At 39.9% G+C, this 18,381-nt stretch overlaps 2 protein-coding genes across 3 annotated transcripts; one reads left to right on the top strand and one right to left on the bottom strand.

The window, feature by feature from the left end:
- Window positions 1–539: 539 nt before the first annotated feature.
- LOC128437091 (uncharacterized) lies at window positions 540–10,396 on the bottom strand. Of its 2 annotated transcripts, XM_053419112.1 has the most exons (11): window positions 10,188–10,396; window positions 10,047–10,104; window positions 8,042–8,368; window positions 5,732–5,845; window positions 5,505–5,619; window positions 4,956–5,065; window positions 4,736–4,872; window positions 2,854–4,601; window positions 2,277–2,381; window positions 2,078–2,163; window positions 540–1,541 (listed from the first exon to the last, which is right to left on the bottom strand). In XM_053419112.1, exons 1-11 carry the CDS (start codon window positions 10,292–10,294, stop codon window positions 1,215–1,217), a joined length of 3,234 nt encoding a protein of 1,077 aa, XP_053275087.1. In that variant the 5' UTR covers window positions 10,295–10,396; the 3' UTR covers window positions 540–1,214. The 2 variants fall into 2 exon arrangements, 1 of the variants encoding a protein (XP_053275087.1); XR_008338163.1 differs by lacking the exon at window positions 540–1,541 and having other exon boundaries at window positions 2,119–2,163; window positions 2,277–2,643.
- A 1,443-nt stretch (window positions 10,397–11,839) lies between these two features.
- On the top strand, window positions 11,840–14,707 carry LOC128437254 (group XIIB secretory phospholipase A2-like protein). The gene is made up of 4 exons (XM_053419323.1): window positions 11,840–12,220; window positions 12,907–12,995; window positions 13,483–13,648; window positions 14,187–14,707. Exons 1-4 carry the CDS (start codon window positions 11,947–11,949, stop codon window positions 14,303–14,305), a joined length of 648 nt encoding a protein of 215 aa, XP_053275298.1. The 5' UTR covers window positions 11,840–11,946; the 3' UTR covers window positions 14,306–14,707.
- The last annotated feature ends 3,674 nt before the right edge of the window (window positions 14,708–18,381 follow it).

Below are 18,381 nucleotides of genomic sequence, written 5' to 3'. Positions count from 1 at the left end.
CTTCCAAACTCCTGATGTACTAGCAAGCAACCATTTCAAAAAGACTGATCTGTCCAGACAAATAGCTTTCCCAACACTTCTGCAATTCTTTAAAAGCCTGAAATCATATTATGTAATGCCAAGATTAGCACTTTCCATGCTGAAACATCTTTGTGAGGAAAATTTATTTCAGAGTTTGAAGCCTGGGCTAAAAAGTTAACATTAATAGAACCCTTTAATTTTCACCAACAAAATAATATGTAACTCGTTTCTCCTTTGATTCAGACCTTCACTGTGTAAAGAAAATGGAGTAAAAACTGCAAAGCACTTACAAATTTGTTAAGTTTGTGTAAGCGTCCATCAGGTGTGGTTAAGACTTAAGACTATGTCTGGGAAGCATAAGATAATTGCACGCCAGTATTATTGAAAATAGCAACATCTGAGCTGACAACCTTTGAGTGGCTCAAGAAAGAAGAGTCAAATTATTCACCCAACAATTTGAATTTGAAATTGATCAGAAACCACCTCTTATTAAAAATGACAGATGCTTGTGCACATGCTTGTGAAAATACATTTTATTTGGCTTAATAAACCAGCATCTTTCCTGTCTAAATATTAATGCTTTACATCATAAGCTTAAAATATAATAGAACTAATTAAGTCTTCCAATATTTTATCTACACTGAACAAAAATAAGATTTGTGGCACAAAACTTTATATATGGCAAACCACTGTAGAATAAAATAATTTCAGTCGTATAGTTTCGAATAACTTATGCATAAGAAGCTTGTAAGTTTGAAATTTAACACAAGACTGAAACATGTGTACCCCTTATAAACAGGGTGACCAGGACTGACCATAGATTAAGGGAGAATGTAAACAAATGCATTACACACTCACATTTACCAGCATATCAGGGCGTTTGTATTTAAAAAGTAAATGTACCTGATAAACTGGCAATAAATATGAACGTAGCAGCAATATTGTTTGGATACACTAATATGATTCAATCAAAACCTTTGGCAAACATGTGTATGATAAGTAAACAGGTTTGATCTTCACACCAAAACATCCAAATAAAATGTTCACACATACAGGTTATAGAGATCAGAAGCCTGGGCTTTGACTCAGATAATAACTACATTCAGTTTCACTGTTTCAACATTGGTGCTAGAAGAATAAATGATTTAGATTTTCAAGATTGTTAGAAAGATAAAACAAAAGTAAGTCCAATGTTAATGCCCGAGGTTGAAAACATTGGTGTCTAAAGTCTTAAAAAGGTCTTTGAATGGTGTGACAGATTCTTTCCCTTTTCCCCACTTTCCTTCCTCTGAATTGTTCTTCAAACTCGGTCGGACGTGATGCTGCGTCAGTTGCGTCACAGGTCTGAATGGCGAGTTGTGTGTCCCAGAATTTCTGACCTGAGGCTCCGTCCTAGCTGGAGCACTGAAGGTGGACCTGGCTGTTGCCTCCACAGAGAAGAGAGAGGTCTGAGAAGAGGGCTGATGCTCTGTGGAGTGGGCAACACTCTTCTCAGTGGACTGTTGCTGGGAATACGGAGTCTGAGGAGCACATTACACACAGAGGCACAAAGTCATCAGCTGCCACACCCAACATACACTTTTGAGTAAACAGTGGCTCATTAGAAGATTTTAGCACATCCCCCAACCTTAATGACCTGGAGGTGTTCCCTGAGGTATCACGTTTACGTGGCAAAAGAAAATGAGTCCCACCGTGAATACCTTTTGAAATTTTTTTCCAGATATGAACATATTCCCTCAATATTCCCTCTTGAGATAGTGTTCACAAGAACGGGACTGAAAAAACGAAAATTCTCCCAGAAATAATGCAGACATAATGATGCCGCAGACACAAGATTGTGTATATTTCTACTTTTAACAAATTTAATGAAAAAAAACCAAATCAACAATTAAAACTTAATATCAACAAGTTGAAAAGTTTGGAAAAAAAGGGAAACTAATAAAGAACTAAAGATTTTCAAGCATCATCTACTGTCTGATAGTTGATGAGGCACATCTCTGTACCACTGACGGGGATAGAAGCTGCCTTGTTCTTCTCACAGTAAAATGTCTGATACCTTTTTCTTTCGTCTCTTTTTTTTCCTCTTCTGTTGTTGCTGAACAAAGACATCCCCCATGCTGCTCTGATCCTTCTGTACACTTTCTGAAAAGCAATAAAAACAACAAGACTTCTGTTCAGTTCTACAAGGATGATAGCACGTTGTATATGGATTTAAATATAAATTACTTTCACTGGGATTCATATACAGCACACACCTGAAGGTAGACTGATGTGAGCACTGTGCCGTTTCTCTCCACCCTCTTCAAATGGACTCAGACACAGAAAGAGAGTCTTCAGAACTGAATTAGAAGTGGCTCCAACTGCAGATCCATGAACAGAGAGTTAACAACACACTTCAGCAGCACACATCTAGTTCCCAGCTCAATACAAAAGCTGCTCTCAGACATGCGCTGAACTGCAGATAATCTCCTGACGTGTTCCAGTATGTGTGAACGCAAATGTCCGAGTGAGAGGCTCCTGCAGAGTTTCTCCTGCCAACATCTTAGGAGGTGCTAACAAGCTTGTGAGAGGTCATTCAGGAGATCCTCCACAGGATTAACCACCAGCGAGTTGATGACGCTTCTAACACCGAACACACGCAAAATAAAACGAACAAAAACATATCAAATGTCAGTTTGAAAAAGCCATCGAAGATATCAAAAGAGATTTTGGTGATTAAAGGCAAATGACGATGTTGATGGGCTGTTAACAAAATCACATGATCTCATGAATTTATACATTAAGTCCTGTCTCTGAATGATGCTATTTATAAGTCATGTGACATGGCTTTACCTTTGGGCGATGAGATGTCGGGCAGGTGATGATGGGTCTGGGTTGTGGATGATCCTGCTCTGTCGCCACAAGGAGTCCGACTGGAAGAGATCTCACGACAGGCGGGATTCACCTGCTGCTTTGTAGGTTGACTCACAGCCTCAGACAAATCATTTTCATTTTTCAAAGTAGGGGAGGACTTAGGAGATGCTGGTCTGTAAGAAGTTTTGACCAGACCTGGAAGAGGCGTCTCTGACTTGGAAGCTCTTTGATTAGAGTCTGATGAATGAGTGACTTTATCAGACAACTGGTTTGACTCTTGTGTACAGGAGGCCGTCCTTGAATAATCTGTCTGAGTCTCCTTGCATGGCAGAGGAGCAGCACTGAGAGGGGCAGAGAAGAGGCCTAGGAAGGACCTGGCAAAGACCTGGTCAGGTTCAGCCATAGTTTTAACATGATAATCTTCACTCCTGGAATGTGCGGACAGCAGAGCAGAGCAAGACGATTGAAGAGAAGAGGAGGCTGTCCCAAAATCTGGAGTGAGCTTCTGGCTGTCAGTGATGGGGCTTGCAAACAGGCTACAGAATGTCTTACTACGTCCAAATGAAGAATCGCCACAATGTTCAATGTTGCTGCTGCACTCTGCTGTGGCCTCAGAAGAATTAGGTTGCTGTGTGCCAGGTTCCAGGATGAGTTGTAGTTGTTTGGAGGGCTCATGGGTCTCAGTGGGTTGTTTTGCTTGAAGATGACGAAATTGAGAGTTTCCAGCATTATTTGTCTCGGCGGAGCTGGTGACAGGTTCAGCGGGAACAGCAGCTCCACCTTTAAACACTGAGAAACCTGAAGTAGGACGAAGAGGCTTTGCTGAGGCTCGTGATTTAGACGCCAGACTAGAGAGATATGGCCACATCTGTGGAGGATTAAATGTCCGGCTTCTGAGCTTAGTGGGTGCAAAAGGAAAAACAGCTTCACTTTTACAGTTCACAGAAGGTAAAGTTTTCACAGGCAGGTGGGGGCTTCTTTGTAAATCTCCTTTTCTATAGGACAACGCAGACTTCTCTGCCACTGTGGCAGGAGGGTAGAACAACTCCGACTTAACTTCATGGGAAGCTCTTTGAGCAGGTTTAAAGGATGCAGCTACTTCCCCAACGTGTTTCTTGTCATCCCCACTGGCCACAGTAAGATCAGGACATGTCTTTGATATAAGGTCAGAGTACATGTGGAAGGATGGCAGGCACTTGAACTTTTTCTCCTGGGATTTATTTGCTTCATTGCTGGTTTTCGTAGAATACAAGACCTTGTCAGTGTTTGAGCTCAGCAGAGGATCAGTGCGCTGTTCGCGGTCAGTTTTTGGAGTATATGATACAGACTGTGCAGTAGGAGGGGAAGATATGTGGCCAACGATAAAACTTGCGTCCGATTTACAAGACCTGACAACATCAACAGAGTAGGGAGCTTTGCTTTGGTCTATAGAGCCTGAAGGGCAATCAGAGGAATTCTGTGGACCAGAGAGAGATGCATAGTCTTGACTTCCAGGAGTTGTAAAGAAACTAGGGAATGGTTTGAATAGCTGAGGTCTGAGCACCGCTTCAACTGAATAACAAACTGGCTCCTGGTGATTAAGCTGAGTGGACAGGGGGCTGTGAGGACGGCCACTATCTGATGCTTCTGGTGGGACAGCTGTCTCCTGGATTTCATGCTGTTCTTCAGTCTTACATAACAACGCTTCCTTCTCGGTCTTTGGTTCTCCACTGTTGTAAAATATAGGCCTAAAAATTAAAAGCATCAGGTGACAGTTAAACACAAACGTCACAACTTGTATGGATGATTCATTATTAAATGAAATAAGATACAAGAATGACTTTAATGTTTCCATGATACGTGTGAGTTTGAATCTGCATACCTGAGTGGTTGTGTTAGTACATCAGGGGTTTTCTTTGACTCTGTAATTTCAGTCTCGTCTGTGTTAGCTGGTTGTCCTGACGACTTCTGCTCTTCTATTTTTGAAAGTTCATAGAGGTCCTTGTCTTGTTTTAATACCTGCAGTGAGAAGTAAATGCAAACATTTAAACACACTCTAGATGTACAGCATAAAAAATACTCAGAAATATTTACATACACACCTCCTCTAACAGTCGGCTAGTGGTCTCATTAAGTGGATCATGGGAGAAATTGCAATCTACCCCATGAGAACACTTTCCTTTTCTATGGAAGAACTTGCAGGGAAAGGACTGTTCTGTTTAGTAAAGGAAATATCACATGTTCAACAGTCTCCAGTTTATAATAGTTACCAGCAGGAATCAAGGACAGAATGTAAAGTATCAAGAACCATTCATCTGATCAGCTTCACGTTTGCCATGTGCATTGTTAAAGGCCCAAGGAAATGCTTTGTCAAATTTGGTGCCAGTTGAATTCTCAACATTTTCAAATTAAGGAGCTTTGAATAAAGAGCACCCAGCGATCTGCAGCAGTGGCACCAGTGTAAGTGATGTTGTGGATCAGGACAACGGCAAAGATAACACATCCCCCAGTTCGGGGGTCCATAAACTGAGTCGAAGCTGCAACCAGCATCACCACAGGCCAAAGAAACAGCCTAATCCAAACAGATAGGTTCACAGTGGACACTGCACTACACATGTTATACTAATTATTGCAGTTAAATCAAAGGATATTGTGCATGTAGGGGCAGCTCTCCCCTTTTGTGCAGGCTCCTTGGACGTAATACTTGCAAACTTCTTTGATGATATCGTTGGAGCCCTGAATGTGCTTCAGTTGGCACTTGTCACCCTGCAAACAGGAAAGAAGAAAAAGGCAATGTATAAGGCAATATATTAGCTTACAATGAGAAATTTTTACCATCTTAAATCACTGACACTTCTCCACATTTGTCATAACCTGCCTTGATGCACCGTCCCCAAATGAAATGTCGACAAAGTAACTGTCCATCCACCAGCAAAGCATTCTGCTCTCTGAACTCTTGCGTCATAACTCTTGTGGTTGGCACTTTAAATTCCTAGGAGGAAAGACGAGCATGACAATTAGATTTACACATTAATCCTATATATATATATATTAAATATTTCTTTAACCAATTTTCATATCCTCTCACATTTGTGTACCCCTAACTCTCCTGGGGCCATTTTTTTCTTTTTTTGTAAGAGCACTTGTTTAAATGCTTCAATTAGGAGTTTCCCTTATCTGATGTTGCTATAGAGAATTTCCTTGTCCATAGAAAATCCTTACAGGGACCTGGACTATATGAATCAATAGCTCAGGAAATACAAATCTACATTAATACATGTCCATAGCTTTCACTACACAATACATTTTGATTGTTACTGATTTATTTATAATTTGTTTAACATTTGTTTAACTTTTTCCCTTGATTGTCAAAAGTTGTTTAGACCCATGGCTGTTTATTATATATGGAGGACCATACATGACATAAGTAAAAATAAATAAATAAATAAATGTATAAATAAATACAGAAATAAATAAATATGTTAATACCAAAAGAAATGTCAAAATAAATGTCTTAAATATATTTGCACATTTATTTATTCCCTGATACATTTCCTTTTCATTTGCAGTGTCCTTATGCTAATGAGAAAGGCGGGCCTAACCGCAGTCTCGAGCAGGATTGGTCACAAGAGTGTAATGATCCAGCCCTACGTCTGCCTCTCAATGCTGACTGGTGTCCAGTAGCTGTTTGCAGCGTTGAGCCAGTTCACACTTAAAATGAACTAGTTCAAGTTCAGAGGGTTAGTTAAGGTTATTTTTTATTGGGATGATTTAGGTGTCAGTAGTCCTGACTGTGAGCGTCACGTGTTCTACTGAGCACAAGGAGCAAGCCGAGAGGAGAAGGAGGAAACAGAAACTACAGCTCGGTACAAACCACCTGCAGCTTCTGCTCTGATCATGAAGCAGCTGATCTCTGAGCAGATGTGACCAGAGAAGCTCTGTGTTTCACTGTTCTACAAAGTCACTGAGAGGCTGTTTCACGGTGAAGAGCTCAAGTCTCAGTCACTGCCCGTGTCTCTGAGCGAGTGTGTGGCGGAGCGCAGGGGCTGTGTGTGTGTGTAGCTCAGTTGACCAATCCTGCTCGAGACTGAGGTTATGCCCGCCTTTCTCATTAGCATAAGGACACTGAAATGTGGAAATAAATAAATGTGGAAATAAATAAAAGTTGGAATAAAAGTGGAAATAAATAAATAAATGTGGAAATAAGTTTAAGACATTGATTTATTTAATTCTGCATTTATTTCCACATTTATTTATTTATTTCCACATTTATTCCAACTTTTATTTTTCGATTTCAGTGTCCTTATGCTAATGAGAAAGGCGGGCCTAACCTCAGTCTCGAGCAGGATTGGTCAACTGAGCTACACACACACAGCCCCTGCGCTGCTCTACACACTCGCTCAGAGACACGGGCAGTGACTGAGACTTGAGCTCTTCACCGTGAAGCAGCCGGTTAGTGACTTTGTAGAACAGTGGAAACACAGAGTTTCTCTGGTCACATCTGATCAGAGATCAGCTGCTTCATGATCAGAGCAGAAGCTGCAGGTGGTTTGTACCGAGCTGGAGTTTCTGTTTCCTCCTTCTCCTCTCGGCTCGCTCCTTGTGCTCAGTACAACACGAGACGTGACGCTCACAGTCAGGACTACTGACACCTAAATCATCCCAATAAAAAATAACCTTAACTAACCCTCTGAACTTGAACTAGTTCATTTTAAGTGTAAACTGGCTCAACGCTGCAAACAGCTACTGGACACCAGCATTGAGAGGCAGAAGTAGTAGGGCTGGATCATTACACTCCTGTGACCAATCCTGCATGAGACTGCGGTTAGGCCCGCCTTTCTCATTAGCATAAGGACACTGCAAATGAAAAGGAAATGTATCAGGGAATAAATAAATGTGCAAATATATTTAAAGACATTTATTTTGACATTTCTCTTGGTATTAACATATTTATTTATTTATTTCTGTATTTATTTATTTATTTCCATTTTTATTTATTCATTTATTTATTTATTTCTGTATTTATTTATGAATTTATTTATTTATTTATTTTTACTTAAGTCATGTATGGTCCTCCATAATTATAAGGCCTAGTTAATTGTCAGTATACAGTTGAAATGCAGTAGACAACAGGCTGCTAATAATTAATATCTCTCCCCATGGCAGTATGGTCAAGAGTCTTGCTTACCTGCTTGGCATCTTGTCGTTTACCCTGTCCTCCAAATTTTCTTGAAGTAAATCTAGTCTGATAGTGGCCACCTCCATTAGAAAATCCTCCTCTATCCTTCTGATGATGCTGGTGTTTCCTGCCATCCATCTGGTTGTTCTGTTGTTGCTGCTTGTAGTTCTTTTTAGCGTTCTGATCTTTGTGATGCATGTTATTGTGGCCAGAATTATCACTGTGGTTGTGCATCAAATCTTTGGAGAAGCCAGTCCTCGAATGTTCAGTGGAATCATCATCTTTAAAGGGTTTGGGTTTGTACGTCCAGCTACTCTGGGCTTCATAACCTTGTTTCTGTGGAAAAGGAAATTATAGAGGTTACACATTGTAAAGTTGATCATAACATTTTCAAGTACATAAATACAAATTCATATTGTGCAGACAAGCAGCACAAACCACAAACACCTTCATCATAAAATACAGGTGGACCAAGAACATACAGCAGTTTAATAGTTTCATTCTTATTCAAATCCTTCTAATAGACGTACAGATTAAACTGTGTGGTTATTTTAGAGAATAGACTTTTTACCAGACGATCTTGTTAGATTTTGTCTTACACACTTATACCACTGACAGACCTCCAAATAATGTTTTCTATAATACCAGACTGTTTACATAATATTTCATTGATATTAAAATATTAATTTGTCCTCGCCTTCATAAGTGAACTTCTGGGTCATTGAATGTATGAAATGTGTTGTTTCCCCCCCCCCCCCCCCCACACAAAGAATATGAAGATAATGTTTTCACCACTATCTGTCATGTTTTTTTTTTTTTTTATGCAAGACGTCATAAAAACTACAGGACAGATCACCACAGCACTTTGAAGAATATGCTATGGGTCAGGGAAAAAGCTGGTAAATTTCATTTCCTTATCATTGCAAGGCAGGGTTTTTTTTTTTACACATTCACTGATATCCCAGAGAATAGAGAAATTCATGGATCTTGATGAAAAACAAAATCATTCAAATTAAGGGGACTAAAAATTGTCATAATTCGGTGCAGCTTGTTTTTCATCTAAAGGGATGGTTTACCCACTCATTATCTACTCACCACTATGCCGATGGTGGGTTTGAGTCCACAAAACACTTTAGGGGTTTCAGGGGTAAACAGTGTCGCAGCAGAATCCAATACAATTGAAGTTACTAGTGACCAAAGATTCAGACGTAATAAAGCAGAAAAAACCTAACATGCCTCCATACTGCTCATGTGGTATCATCCAAGTGTCCACAAGCTCCGACATTCATATTCGACTCGAAACAGCGTCACTTAAACCGTGTTTTATGCCTAAATGTACAGCAGGAGTGGCTAAGCTAGCGGACCTTAGCATTTCCGTCTCTGAATCCCTTGAAGGGGACTGACGGGCCTTGGCGGAGGTATGAGCTCTGCCATTCTAATTTGTGATGTTTAAGCCGTGGCAGATTTAGATAGCACCAATTTGTTGCGTCAGAAGTACAGAGGTAGCAGATGGGGAGGTTGGCCTCAGGTGCCTCCACTGAAAGCCTGAAGAAGGGGGAGCAGGGGAATCTGGGGCATTTATGTGTGTACAGTAGCCTACTTATTCAATCAGTCAGTGTGATTATTAATATTAACCTTACAACTGCTGGCCAGATTTCATATGATGTATAATTGATAACTTTGCATCAAAGAAGACAAGAAACGTCAGGCATTGGACAGAAGCAGTTTTGGAAATAGTTTTTGTTAGTTGTGTTTCTTGTATGAAGTGAAATAGTATAGTGAGGTGATATAGTGTAGTGTTCTCCTCTTTATAAATACCTTGTTCATCTATGTCCAATTTGTGTAAATATAACATTAGATCCTTTATTCTATTAATATGTATTTACTATAATTATTTCTATCCTTCGTACTTCATTTTCGACATTATGGACTTCTGTGATTGTATATAATTTATGGTTGTTATTCATATGGGTTCTTCCATACAAGCCAGACTTGAGAATGAGGCTAAACCCACCTTGTTATCAGGGCCTCTCAGCTCAGCCTGGCTTCTCCTCTTTCTTTCTCCAGCTCCACTGTGGAACAACACAAGCACGTACACAAACATGAGGTATTCGTCAAACACAACACAGCTACACACTCAAGTGTGGCTACGTACCTGTGTGTGACGTCTTGGTCCATAGATAATCCCGTGAACAGGTTTGCGAAAGCCATGTTTTTGTTTTCTTCTTCGCCAAATATTTGTTGTATGTTTGGGGAAATCATGCAGTTTTTCTGTCTGTCAGTTTGACTAATGCTTCTCACACGCCTTCGTAATTCACCGCATCGTCTCCATCTTCTTCCGCGTTTTTGACTGACGTCAGAGCTCTGTCTTCTTCTTCTTCGAGGTTTTACAGCAGTTGGCCTCTACTGCCTCATTGTGGCTGTAGTTGTCACTTACAGTTGACAAAATCTGTGTCGTCCTCTTCACATGTATCAGCTCCACTGTCTCCTTCAGCGAACAAAATGACCAGTTGTTCTGTTTGTCGACAAATGTCTCTTCCCTGAACTAAACCAAATATATATACTAGTCTACTAGACTATAATAAGTCGTTGTTTTCTTTGTATTAGTCTTTTATTCTCTAATTTCAACCTTGCATGTTCTTGATTAAACTAGTTTTGTGAAAATTTGTTTTATTCTGAAGAAAAATTCTAAATAGGAAGTCTGCTTGGTTTTACCTGCGTGTGTGTGGTTATAATTATTTCTCAAGTTTAGCCTCAAGTTTATCTTCATCTTCAACTGTGTTGCCCCACGAGCACAAATTTGGGTTGTGAGTAAAATGGTTCCTGAATACCCCCCAACCCAGCCCACCCCACACACACAAACACATACTCACTCACTCACAGACACAATGACTCAAATGATCAATGGAAAGTCACAGTACATACAACATAGTCTCTGACAATTGATTTTTCTTTGTTTGCTTTATTGTTTTTAATGCTAAACTACACACACACACACACAAACTGAAGTGTTCAGGATGTAATCTGGATTATTGCAAAGCCCTGTATACATGCCTCAGCCAAACCGTAGAAAGTCGTTTGCGGCTTGTTCAAAACACTGCTACTCGTATTTTTAACAAAAACAAACTGTAGGGCTCATATCACGCCAATTTTTGCATCCCTTCACTGGTTACCAGTTAAATTCAGAATACTTTATTGTAATACTTAAGATACTTTTAATAACTTTTAAAGCTCAACATGGGCTGGCCCCCTCATATATTTCGCCGCCCTTGACTCCCTATAATCCCAGTCATAACCTGAGCTCGGCCAGCGTGTCCCTGGGCTCTGGAACTCCCGGCCTGATGAGATAAGGCTCGCCAACTCACTACAGATCTTGAAATCCCTGATCTAAATTTATTTTTACAGGAAAGCATTTCTAACATGCGACCTGTTATTATTTTAATACAACAATCTGTTTTACAGAGTTCAAGTGTGAAGTTCCTGATTCTTTAATCTGTTTTCTTTAAATGACAACCAGCTTCCTGTTCACCCAGTAAAGGACATCTCTCATCCCACATAGAGAGGTTCGCTGAGCAGTTTAACAGGCCACAGGGAGGATACTCTCACATTTTCACTTGATGCTAATGTCAAGAGGGATTAATTCGAATATTAATGGCATTAAAGTGTAATTGAATCTATTTGGCTAAATGGTGACTAAGCACACTCTGCCTTTTTTGTCAATCAGCGAGAATGATAAAAAGCTCAGACATGATAGAAGCTGGACTTTGTTCCTCCACATATGAGGCTGTCCCTGCATCTGGCTCAAAGTTCAGGTCACACCGACAGTTGCAGTGTTGGCTCTACGAGGGTGTTTGTGTTTCCCCCTCAGTCTCTGAAGTCTAACTGTGTTCACACTGAGCTGTCTGAGCTTCAGGATGACCCGCTGGGCCCTTCTCACTCCCCTGCTGCTCCTGTTAGGCCTCTTCCTCCACAGTGCTGTCAGTCAGGAGGCTGACGACTCTGCAGCAGCACCACCTCCACCGCCACCGTCGGGCCAGGCCTCTGATGGCACGCAGGCAGACGACGAGAACGATGAGTGGGGAATGAACTCGGTCAGAGGAGGCTTTGAGGCCGTCGGCGGCTACTTTGACTCTATGCTGGAGTTCATGGGCGGACGTGATGGAGTGTGCCAATACGGCTGTAGATATGGTAAGTCTGTTCTACAGATCAGTGGCATGATGCAGAATGCGAAACACTAACTCAACACTAAATAAGCTTTTCTCTTTTTGGATTATATTGACATTTGCAAAACAAATAAAATCTGCAAATTTCAGCCTTTTAACTGATGTGTCTGTCACTATATGGATCTTCATTTGACCACAAGTTTGACCAGAGACCTTCATCTGTCTTGTATGTTTTTTTTTAATATAAGTTGATTCAAATGTAAAATTAAAGCAAATTCTCGTAAAAAGGTTGTTTTTCAAAGGGGTATTCAATTTTAATTTGTAAATGTATCTCTCTTGCTGCCTCATGGATATCTATTATGATAAATAAGAGTATATAGGACTAAATAGAGGTTGCCTTCATATTACATCATGAAATGATAGTTTGTTGAAAACTGACCCTTTGGATATAAATATAATTATTTAAAATAATTATATGGAACTCAAACATTAAAAGATGACCAGGATTTACTATAGGCTGATATTGTAAATTCCTCCACTTATCATCTTTGTTATCATCGGAGAGTGGGCCTGGAAACGGACTGTGACCCCAGAGTGATAGGAGAGGTTTCATTTGGAATGTGCCAGATATTTATTCGGTTGTGAAACAGAATCCAGCACTTGTGCACTGTGCGTGTTGTGAAATATGACCCTCATCTGATCTGCTCTCAGGTAAAGCTCCTATTCCTCGTACTGGATACCAGATGCCAGAGCCTGATGGATGCAGCTCCTACTTCTTTGGACTTCCTGTTCCAGAAGCGGTATGTTTACTCTGACTGCATCAGGGAAATTCTAATAGGAATTACATAAACTGTAAATAGATACAAATATGTAGAGCTGAATCTGTCTTCCAAAGGGCCAGTAGAGAAATGACTGGAGTGGTGTAGCGAAGGTGGCTGAAATGTATTTTTGACTTTTTAAAAAGCAAGATGCTCCTTTTATATTTCATTTGGACCTTCTCTCTAGCCTCAGGAAAAAATTCAATAACTTCCTTAGTAACATCTCTTAGCTTAACATATGGAACAATATTTTCTATCGGCCTAACTGCATCTTTACCAAAGTTGAGGAGAATTATGGAAATGTAGAACTTGGTCTGTTGTGATTAAGTGTACAGTGAAGGCAAGTGTTTGCTATTGAAATAATGGTTCCTCAGAGAGATTATGTTCCCTACTAACTAGTAACATCAATGTTTACAAAATCAAAACCACTCATTCACTCACACACCGAATCCTCTCTTTTGTTTGCCAGATGGATATGGGGATCCCTGCCATGACCAAGTGTTGCAACCAGCTGGATATGTGCTACGATACTTGTGGCTCCAACAAGTATCGCTGTGACTCCAAGTTCCGTTGGTGCCTCCACAGCATCTGCTCCGACCTCAAGAAGAGCCTTGGTTTTGTTTCAAAGGTTGAAGGTTGGTCACATTTCTAACTTTTCATTAATGAATGCAAGTTTACAGAGCCCTCTCCAGTTCATCAGCACCTCCAGATATTCAAATTGAAGTAAAACTAAAATTAAAAAGTGTTTGCGGAATTAAAGGTGCAGTGTGTAGTATTTAGTGCCATCTAGTGGTGAAGGAGCAGATTGCTTGAGCGCCCGTTCAAGCATGTAAAAGAAAATACAGCAGGTCAAATAAAAACATTAGAGTTTAGACTCCGTGGAAAAGGACTAGCTCATAACTGAAACCCAATAATATTTTTTTCAGGTGATTGACCACTAACAACAAGAATATACTTTAATTATTTCTAAGTATTCTCCTAATTCCTTCACACTGGACCTTTGATTTCAAACAAAAAAAGTTAATCAATCCAGTGGTGTACGAATTCAACTGCAAGCAGAGTAAATCTGACATTATATGATACTGATGAACATTGTACCTTCATTATTTTTACATTGCTCCATGTGCTGACTGACATACATGTCTGTGTCTCTCTGTCCCTTCTTGTCCTCAGCATGTGAGACGGTGGCAGACTCCTTGTTCAACACAGTGTGGACTCTGGGCTGCAGATCCTACATGAACAGCCAGAGAGCAGCCTGCTACTGTCAAGGAGAGGAGAAAGATGAACTTTAAATGAGATTAACACATCAAAACCACTCTCTTATTTATATAAAAACAGCAGCAACTACTTGATGTCTGATGATGGTACTCTGAGTTATAACTGTGCAACGACTTCTGTGTGACTACTTGAGTAATTTATTCATTAGGTCTTGGTTATAGTTTTGTTTCAGGCTGTTGTTTGTTTGTGGATTGCTTAAAAACTCAAATTTACACAAGTTGTAAGCCAAATCTGGATGTATTTGTTTTTGCATGTATGCAGACTGGTATTAGCACCTATACAGCTGGTCGTGGACGGAAAGGAAAAGGGCCTGAGGCGTGAACTTCACTTAACGTTAAGCTACTGTGCAGCATTTTGAGTGTTACCATCTCCTACTGAGGATAATCCACTGTATGAATAAATGTGAATGAACCTTTCATTTCCTGGTTTATAATAGACAACCCCATTCAATAGCTCTGAGATCAGTATTCTGCATTAACCAGTGTACTTAGTAATGAGTAGGTATTCGTACCAGTTTAGAAAACTATTATCATTTATTGTAGATAGTTCACCAGTAGATGGGGACATAGTTACTGTTACATCCTCACACATTACTGTATATGCCACTGTGTATTATCTATATAATGTAAATTACATCTAGGAGAATAGAGCCGGTCTAATTACACAGATACTCCATTCTCTCTCCAAGCATTACCCAAGGTCAGGTTATAGATAAAGGACCAACCAACAGTACATTGTTGTGTCTACGCTCATGGACTTTCATTTCTAACTCAGTTACGCTGACAGAGAGACCCCATCTTTAACTCTTTTGGGAATTTCACCAGTGGCAAGACATGAGGACACAACGTGATTTAGGATTCATACTTTAGACTTAACTATTCAATAGAATGTGAACACCTACATGTAACATAGAGAGTGACAGCAATTCTAGCCATTCACGGATGTGCTGTTAGAATGGGTGACGCAAGTAGAGGAAGATATACTGGGAAGCTGTGGGAGACATCTTCAGACTTGGTAGGGGTGAAAATTGCTCATGTAGCTCTGTTAGCGTTTGTATATTGTTTCAACTTCTGGTCTCCTTGATGCATCAAGTCTACATTAAAACCTTCGGCATAAGATATCAGCTGCTGCCTGAGTTCTCCTTCAACAGCTTCCAGAAACTCTCAATTACAATTACCACTGAGGAGGAAACATGTACACCTGGAAACAACAGCAACAGCATTTAGACCTTCACGTTAGAAAATAACTATGAAGCATTTATATTACTTAATTATTAGGGCTTGAGCACTGACAGACACTTACTGACGTGAGGCCCTATTGAAATTTTAAGGATTATTATTATTAGGGCCCGAGCACTGACATGCACTGACAGACATGAGGCCCTATTCAAATTGTAAGGATTATTAGGGCCCGAGCACTGACAGGGTGAGGCCCTATTCAAATTGTAAGGATTATTTTTATAATTCAGGCAAATTAATTGGCTTTTTGAGGGCTTTAACATGCTCAAATTCTTACCAAAATTTGCAGAAAGTTAGAAAGTGGTGAAAATGTACGTATTCTGGAGAAATTTGCAATGGGCGTCGCAAAATGGCTCAACGGTGCCCCCCCGAAACCCCCGGAACGTGTTCACATTGACCGATCTTCACAAAAAATTCATACACAGGTGTATCATGACCAGACAAAAAAAAAAGTCTCAGGTGCAACTGGAAAAACGCAACACGAAGCCTGCTATTTTGCATTTAGTGGCCATTTTGGCCATATTCCAAATTTTTACTTTGAGGTACTTGTACCAAGGCTTTCATCAGATCAACTTCAAATTGAGATGAGTGTCATCACAACAAGATGGAGATATAAAGTTTTATAAAGATACATTTTTCGTCACACGGTGTGACCGTGACGCGGCGTCAAAGTTTGATTAGGGGAGACTGGGGTAATGTGAGACACCCCAACGGAACAGATATGTGGTCATTTGACCATTATGTTTTCACGCCCCTCCCATTCCCCCCTTGCCGTGAAGGAGAAGTTGATGCTGGTGCTGTGGAAAGTATGTTTTTTCAAAAAAATGTTTTTTTTGCATGTAAAAGTAAATTTTCTTGCTTTGAACTTAATCAACTGTTGTGTCAAAACAAATTGATTCAGGTAGAAAAACGTATATCATACATGTTGATGAACGTCCAACATATAAAACCATGTGATTGATGCTAGCTGAACATTAGCCTTAATTGCTAAGAGATGTTGTTTTTTCTAAAACGGTGGCTGTGGGGTAAAGTGGGACAAATGCTGCACAAGTTAAGTTTAGTCTTTCACATATTTTAGTGTTATATTTGGTTTTCAACAAAACAATATGCATATCAAGACAGTTACTTTCTTTGTCCATTTTTCAACTGTATACAATACTGTTATACATGGTATTCAAGTATAGCGTGCAATGCATAGAAAAAACAACAAACATCAAACAGTGCTCACTCCAAGAGATAAAAAGGGGGGATAAGAATAGATGATTGATTACATACATTATATATTAAATTAAACAACGAAAGAGAAAAAAAAAACAAACAAGTAAATGAAAATAAAACCAGGGATAAAGTAATAGTTATTGTCCACTCCAGAATTTAGTATCATAGGTGCTATTTATGCTTTTCCGAGAGGATGGTTTATGATGTACATAAGTAGGCAAAGGTGACAGATAGCCGCACGATCGGAGGCCTAGAGCGATATTAATTTGTAACCCTCATTGTATTAATAACGCAGAGACAGGACCCCATCGTTTAGTAAAGATAGACTTTTGGAGCCTTAATGAATATGTGATCTGCTCCATTTGGTAGATGTCCCATACTTTTTGGGTCCATATATTATATGTAGGTGGGTCTGGTTTTAACCATTTGATGGTTATACATTTCAATGCTGCTGTGAGTAGTATGTTTAGCAGGTATTCTTTGGCCCTCCCATTCAGGCCTTCAGGCATCGCTCCCAGTAGTGCTATTGTGGGGTCTTGTGGGATGTCCTGTTGGAATATCTCTTTGAGGGCATCAAAGATTTCTCTCCAATATGTGTTTAACTTAGGGCAGAGCCAGAATATGTGTGTGTGATTGGCAGAACGTGTTCCACAGTTCCGCCAGCACAAGTTGGAATGTGTCGGGCCCATCTTGGCTACTATTTCTGGTGTTCTGAAGAATCTGGTAATTATTTTCCATTTAAATTCCCTCCAGGTGTTTGAATTTGTAGCTAGGTGTGCCTCTGTGCACATCCCCTGCCAGGTATTCTGTGGTATGACCATGTTTATTTCCGCCTCCCATCTCTGCTTTATCTGTAGGGAATTATGTAGATCCATAGATAGAAATATGTTATAGAGTTTACTTATGGTTTTCTTATCTTCGCTCCCCATCTGTATTTCTATTAAGAACTCCTCTAGAGGGGTACGTTTTAAAAGTTTTCCCCACTCTTTGTGTGATGTTAGAAAAGTTCTCAACTGCAGATATCTGAAGAAATCTGTTCTTGGGAGATCAAAATCCCTTTTCAGCTGCTCAAATGTCTTGAGGTTGTCCTCATTAAATAGTTGATGCAGGTAGACCAAACCCGTATCTGACGACTTTCTAAAGCCTGTGTCTAGATTGTTAGGTGTGAAGGTCTTCATAGATCCAATACTTGTTAGTGATGAAATTAACTTTGGAATCCCAAAAACAGTCTGTATTTTGTTCCAGATTTTAAGAGTGATCTTAGTCCACTCTGCTAGTTCTTTTATGGGTGTATCTAAAAATGGAAAGTTTTGAGAGGGCTCTGGGCATAGGTTTTTCTCGATATTAAGCCAGCGAGTGTACGTGCTATTCTGAATCCACGCTATCAGGGGTTTCATTTGTGCTGCCCAGAAGTAATATTTTAAGTTTGGAAGTTTAAGGCCTCCGTTTACCTTAGATAGTTGTAAGGTTTTAAGTCTAATTCTAGGGCGCTTTTTTTGCCAGATAAATTTGGAAATGATTTTATCTAGGTTATCAAATACTGATTTTGGAATTTCTATAGGTAGCATCTGAAATAAGTAGAGAATTCTAGGTAGAACATTCATACGAATACTTTCAACACGACCGAGCAGGGA

The sequence above is a fragment of the Pleuronectes platessa genome, chromosome 3 (assembly GCF_947347685.1).
Source record: "Pleuronectes platessa chromosome 3, fPlePla1.1, whole genome shotgun sequence".
Classification (NCBI taxonomy): Eukaryota; Metazoa; Chordata; class Actinopteri; order Pleuronectiformes; family Pleuronectidae; genus Pleuronectes; species Pleuronectes platessa.
Note: the sequence above shows the minus strand (reverse complement) of the source record. Positions and strands in the feature narration are given on the sequence as shown.

Excerpts from the sequence above, each read along its gene's own strand:
- LOC128437254 (XM_053419323.1), top strand. The coding sequence starts at position 11,947 with ATGACCCGCTGGGCCCTTCTCACTCCCCTGCTGCTCCTGTTAGGCCTC. Across the intron at positions 12,996-13,482 it reads GACTTCCTGTTCCAGAAGCG|ATGGATATGGGGATCCCTGC; the intron begins GTATGTTTACTC and ends TTTGTTTGCCAG. Across the intron at positions 13,649-14,186 it reads TTTTGTTTCAAAGGTTGAAG|CATGTGAGACGGTGGCAGAC; the intron begins GTTGGTCACATT and ends TCTTGTCCTCAG.
- LOC128437091 (XM_053419112.1), bottom strand. The coding sequence starts at position 10,294 with ATGATTTCCCCAAACATACAACAAATATTTGGCGAAGAAGAAAACAAA. Across the intron at positions 5,620-5,731 it reads TTTGGGGACGGTGCATCAAG|GGTGACAAGTGCCAACTGAA; the intron begins GCAGGTTATGAC and ends TCCTGTTTGCAG. Across the intron at positions 5,066-5,504 it reads GAGCTGCCCCTACATGCACA|AGTCCTTTCCCTGCAAGTTC; the intron begins ATATCCTTTGAT and ends ACTAAACAGAAC.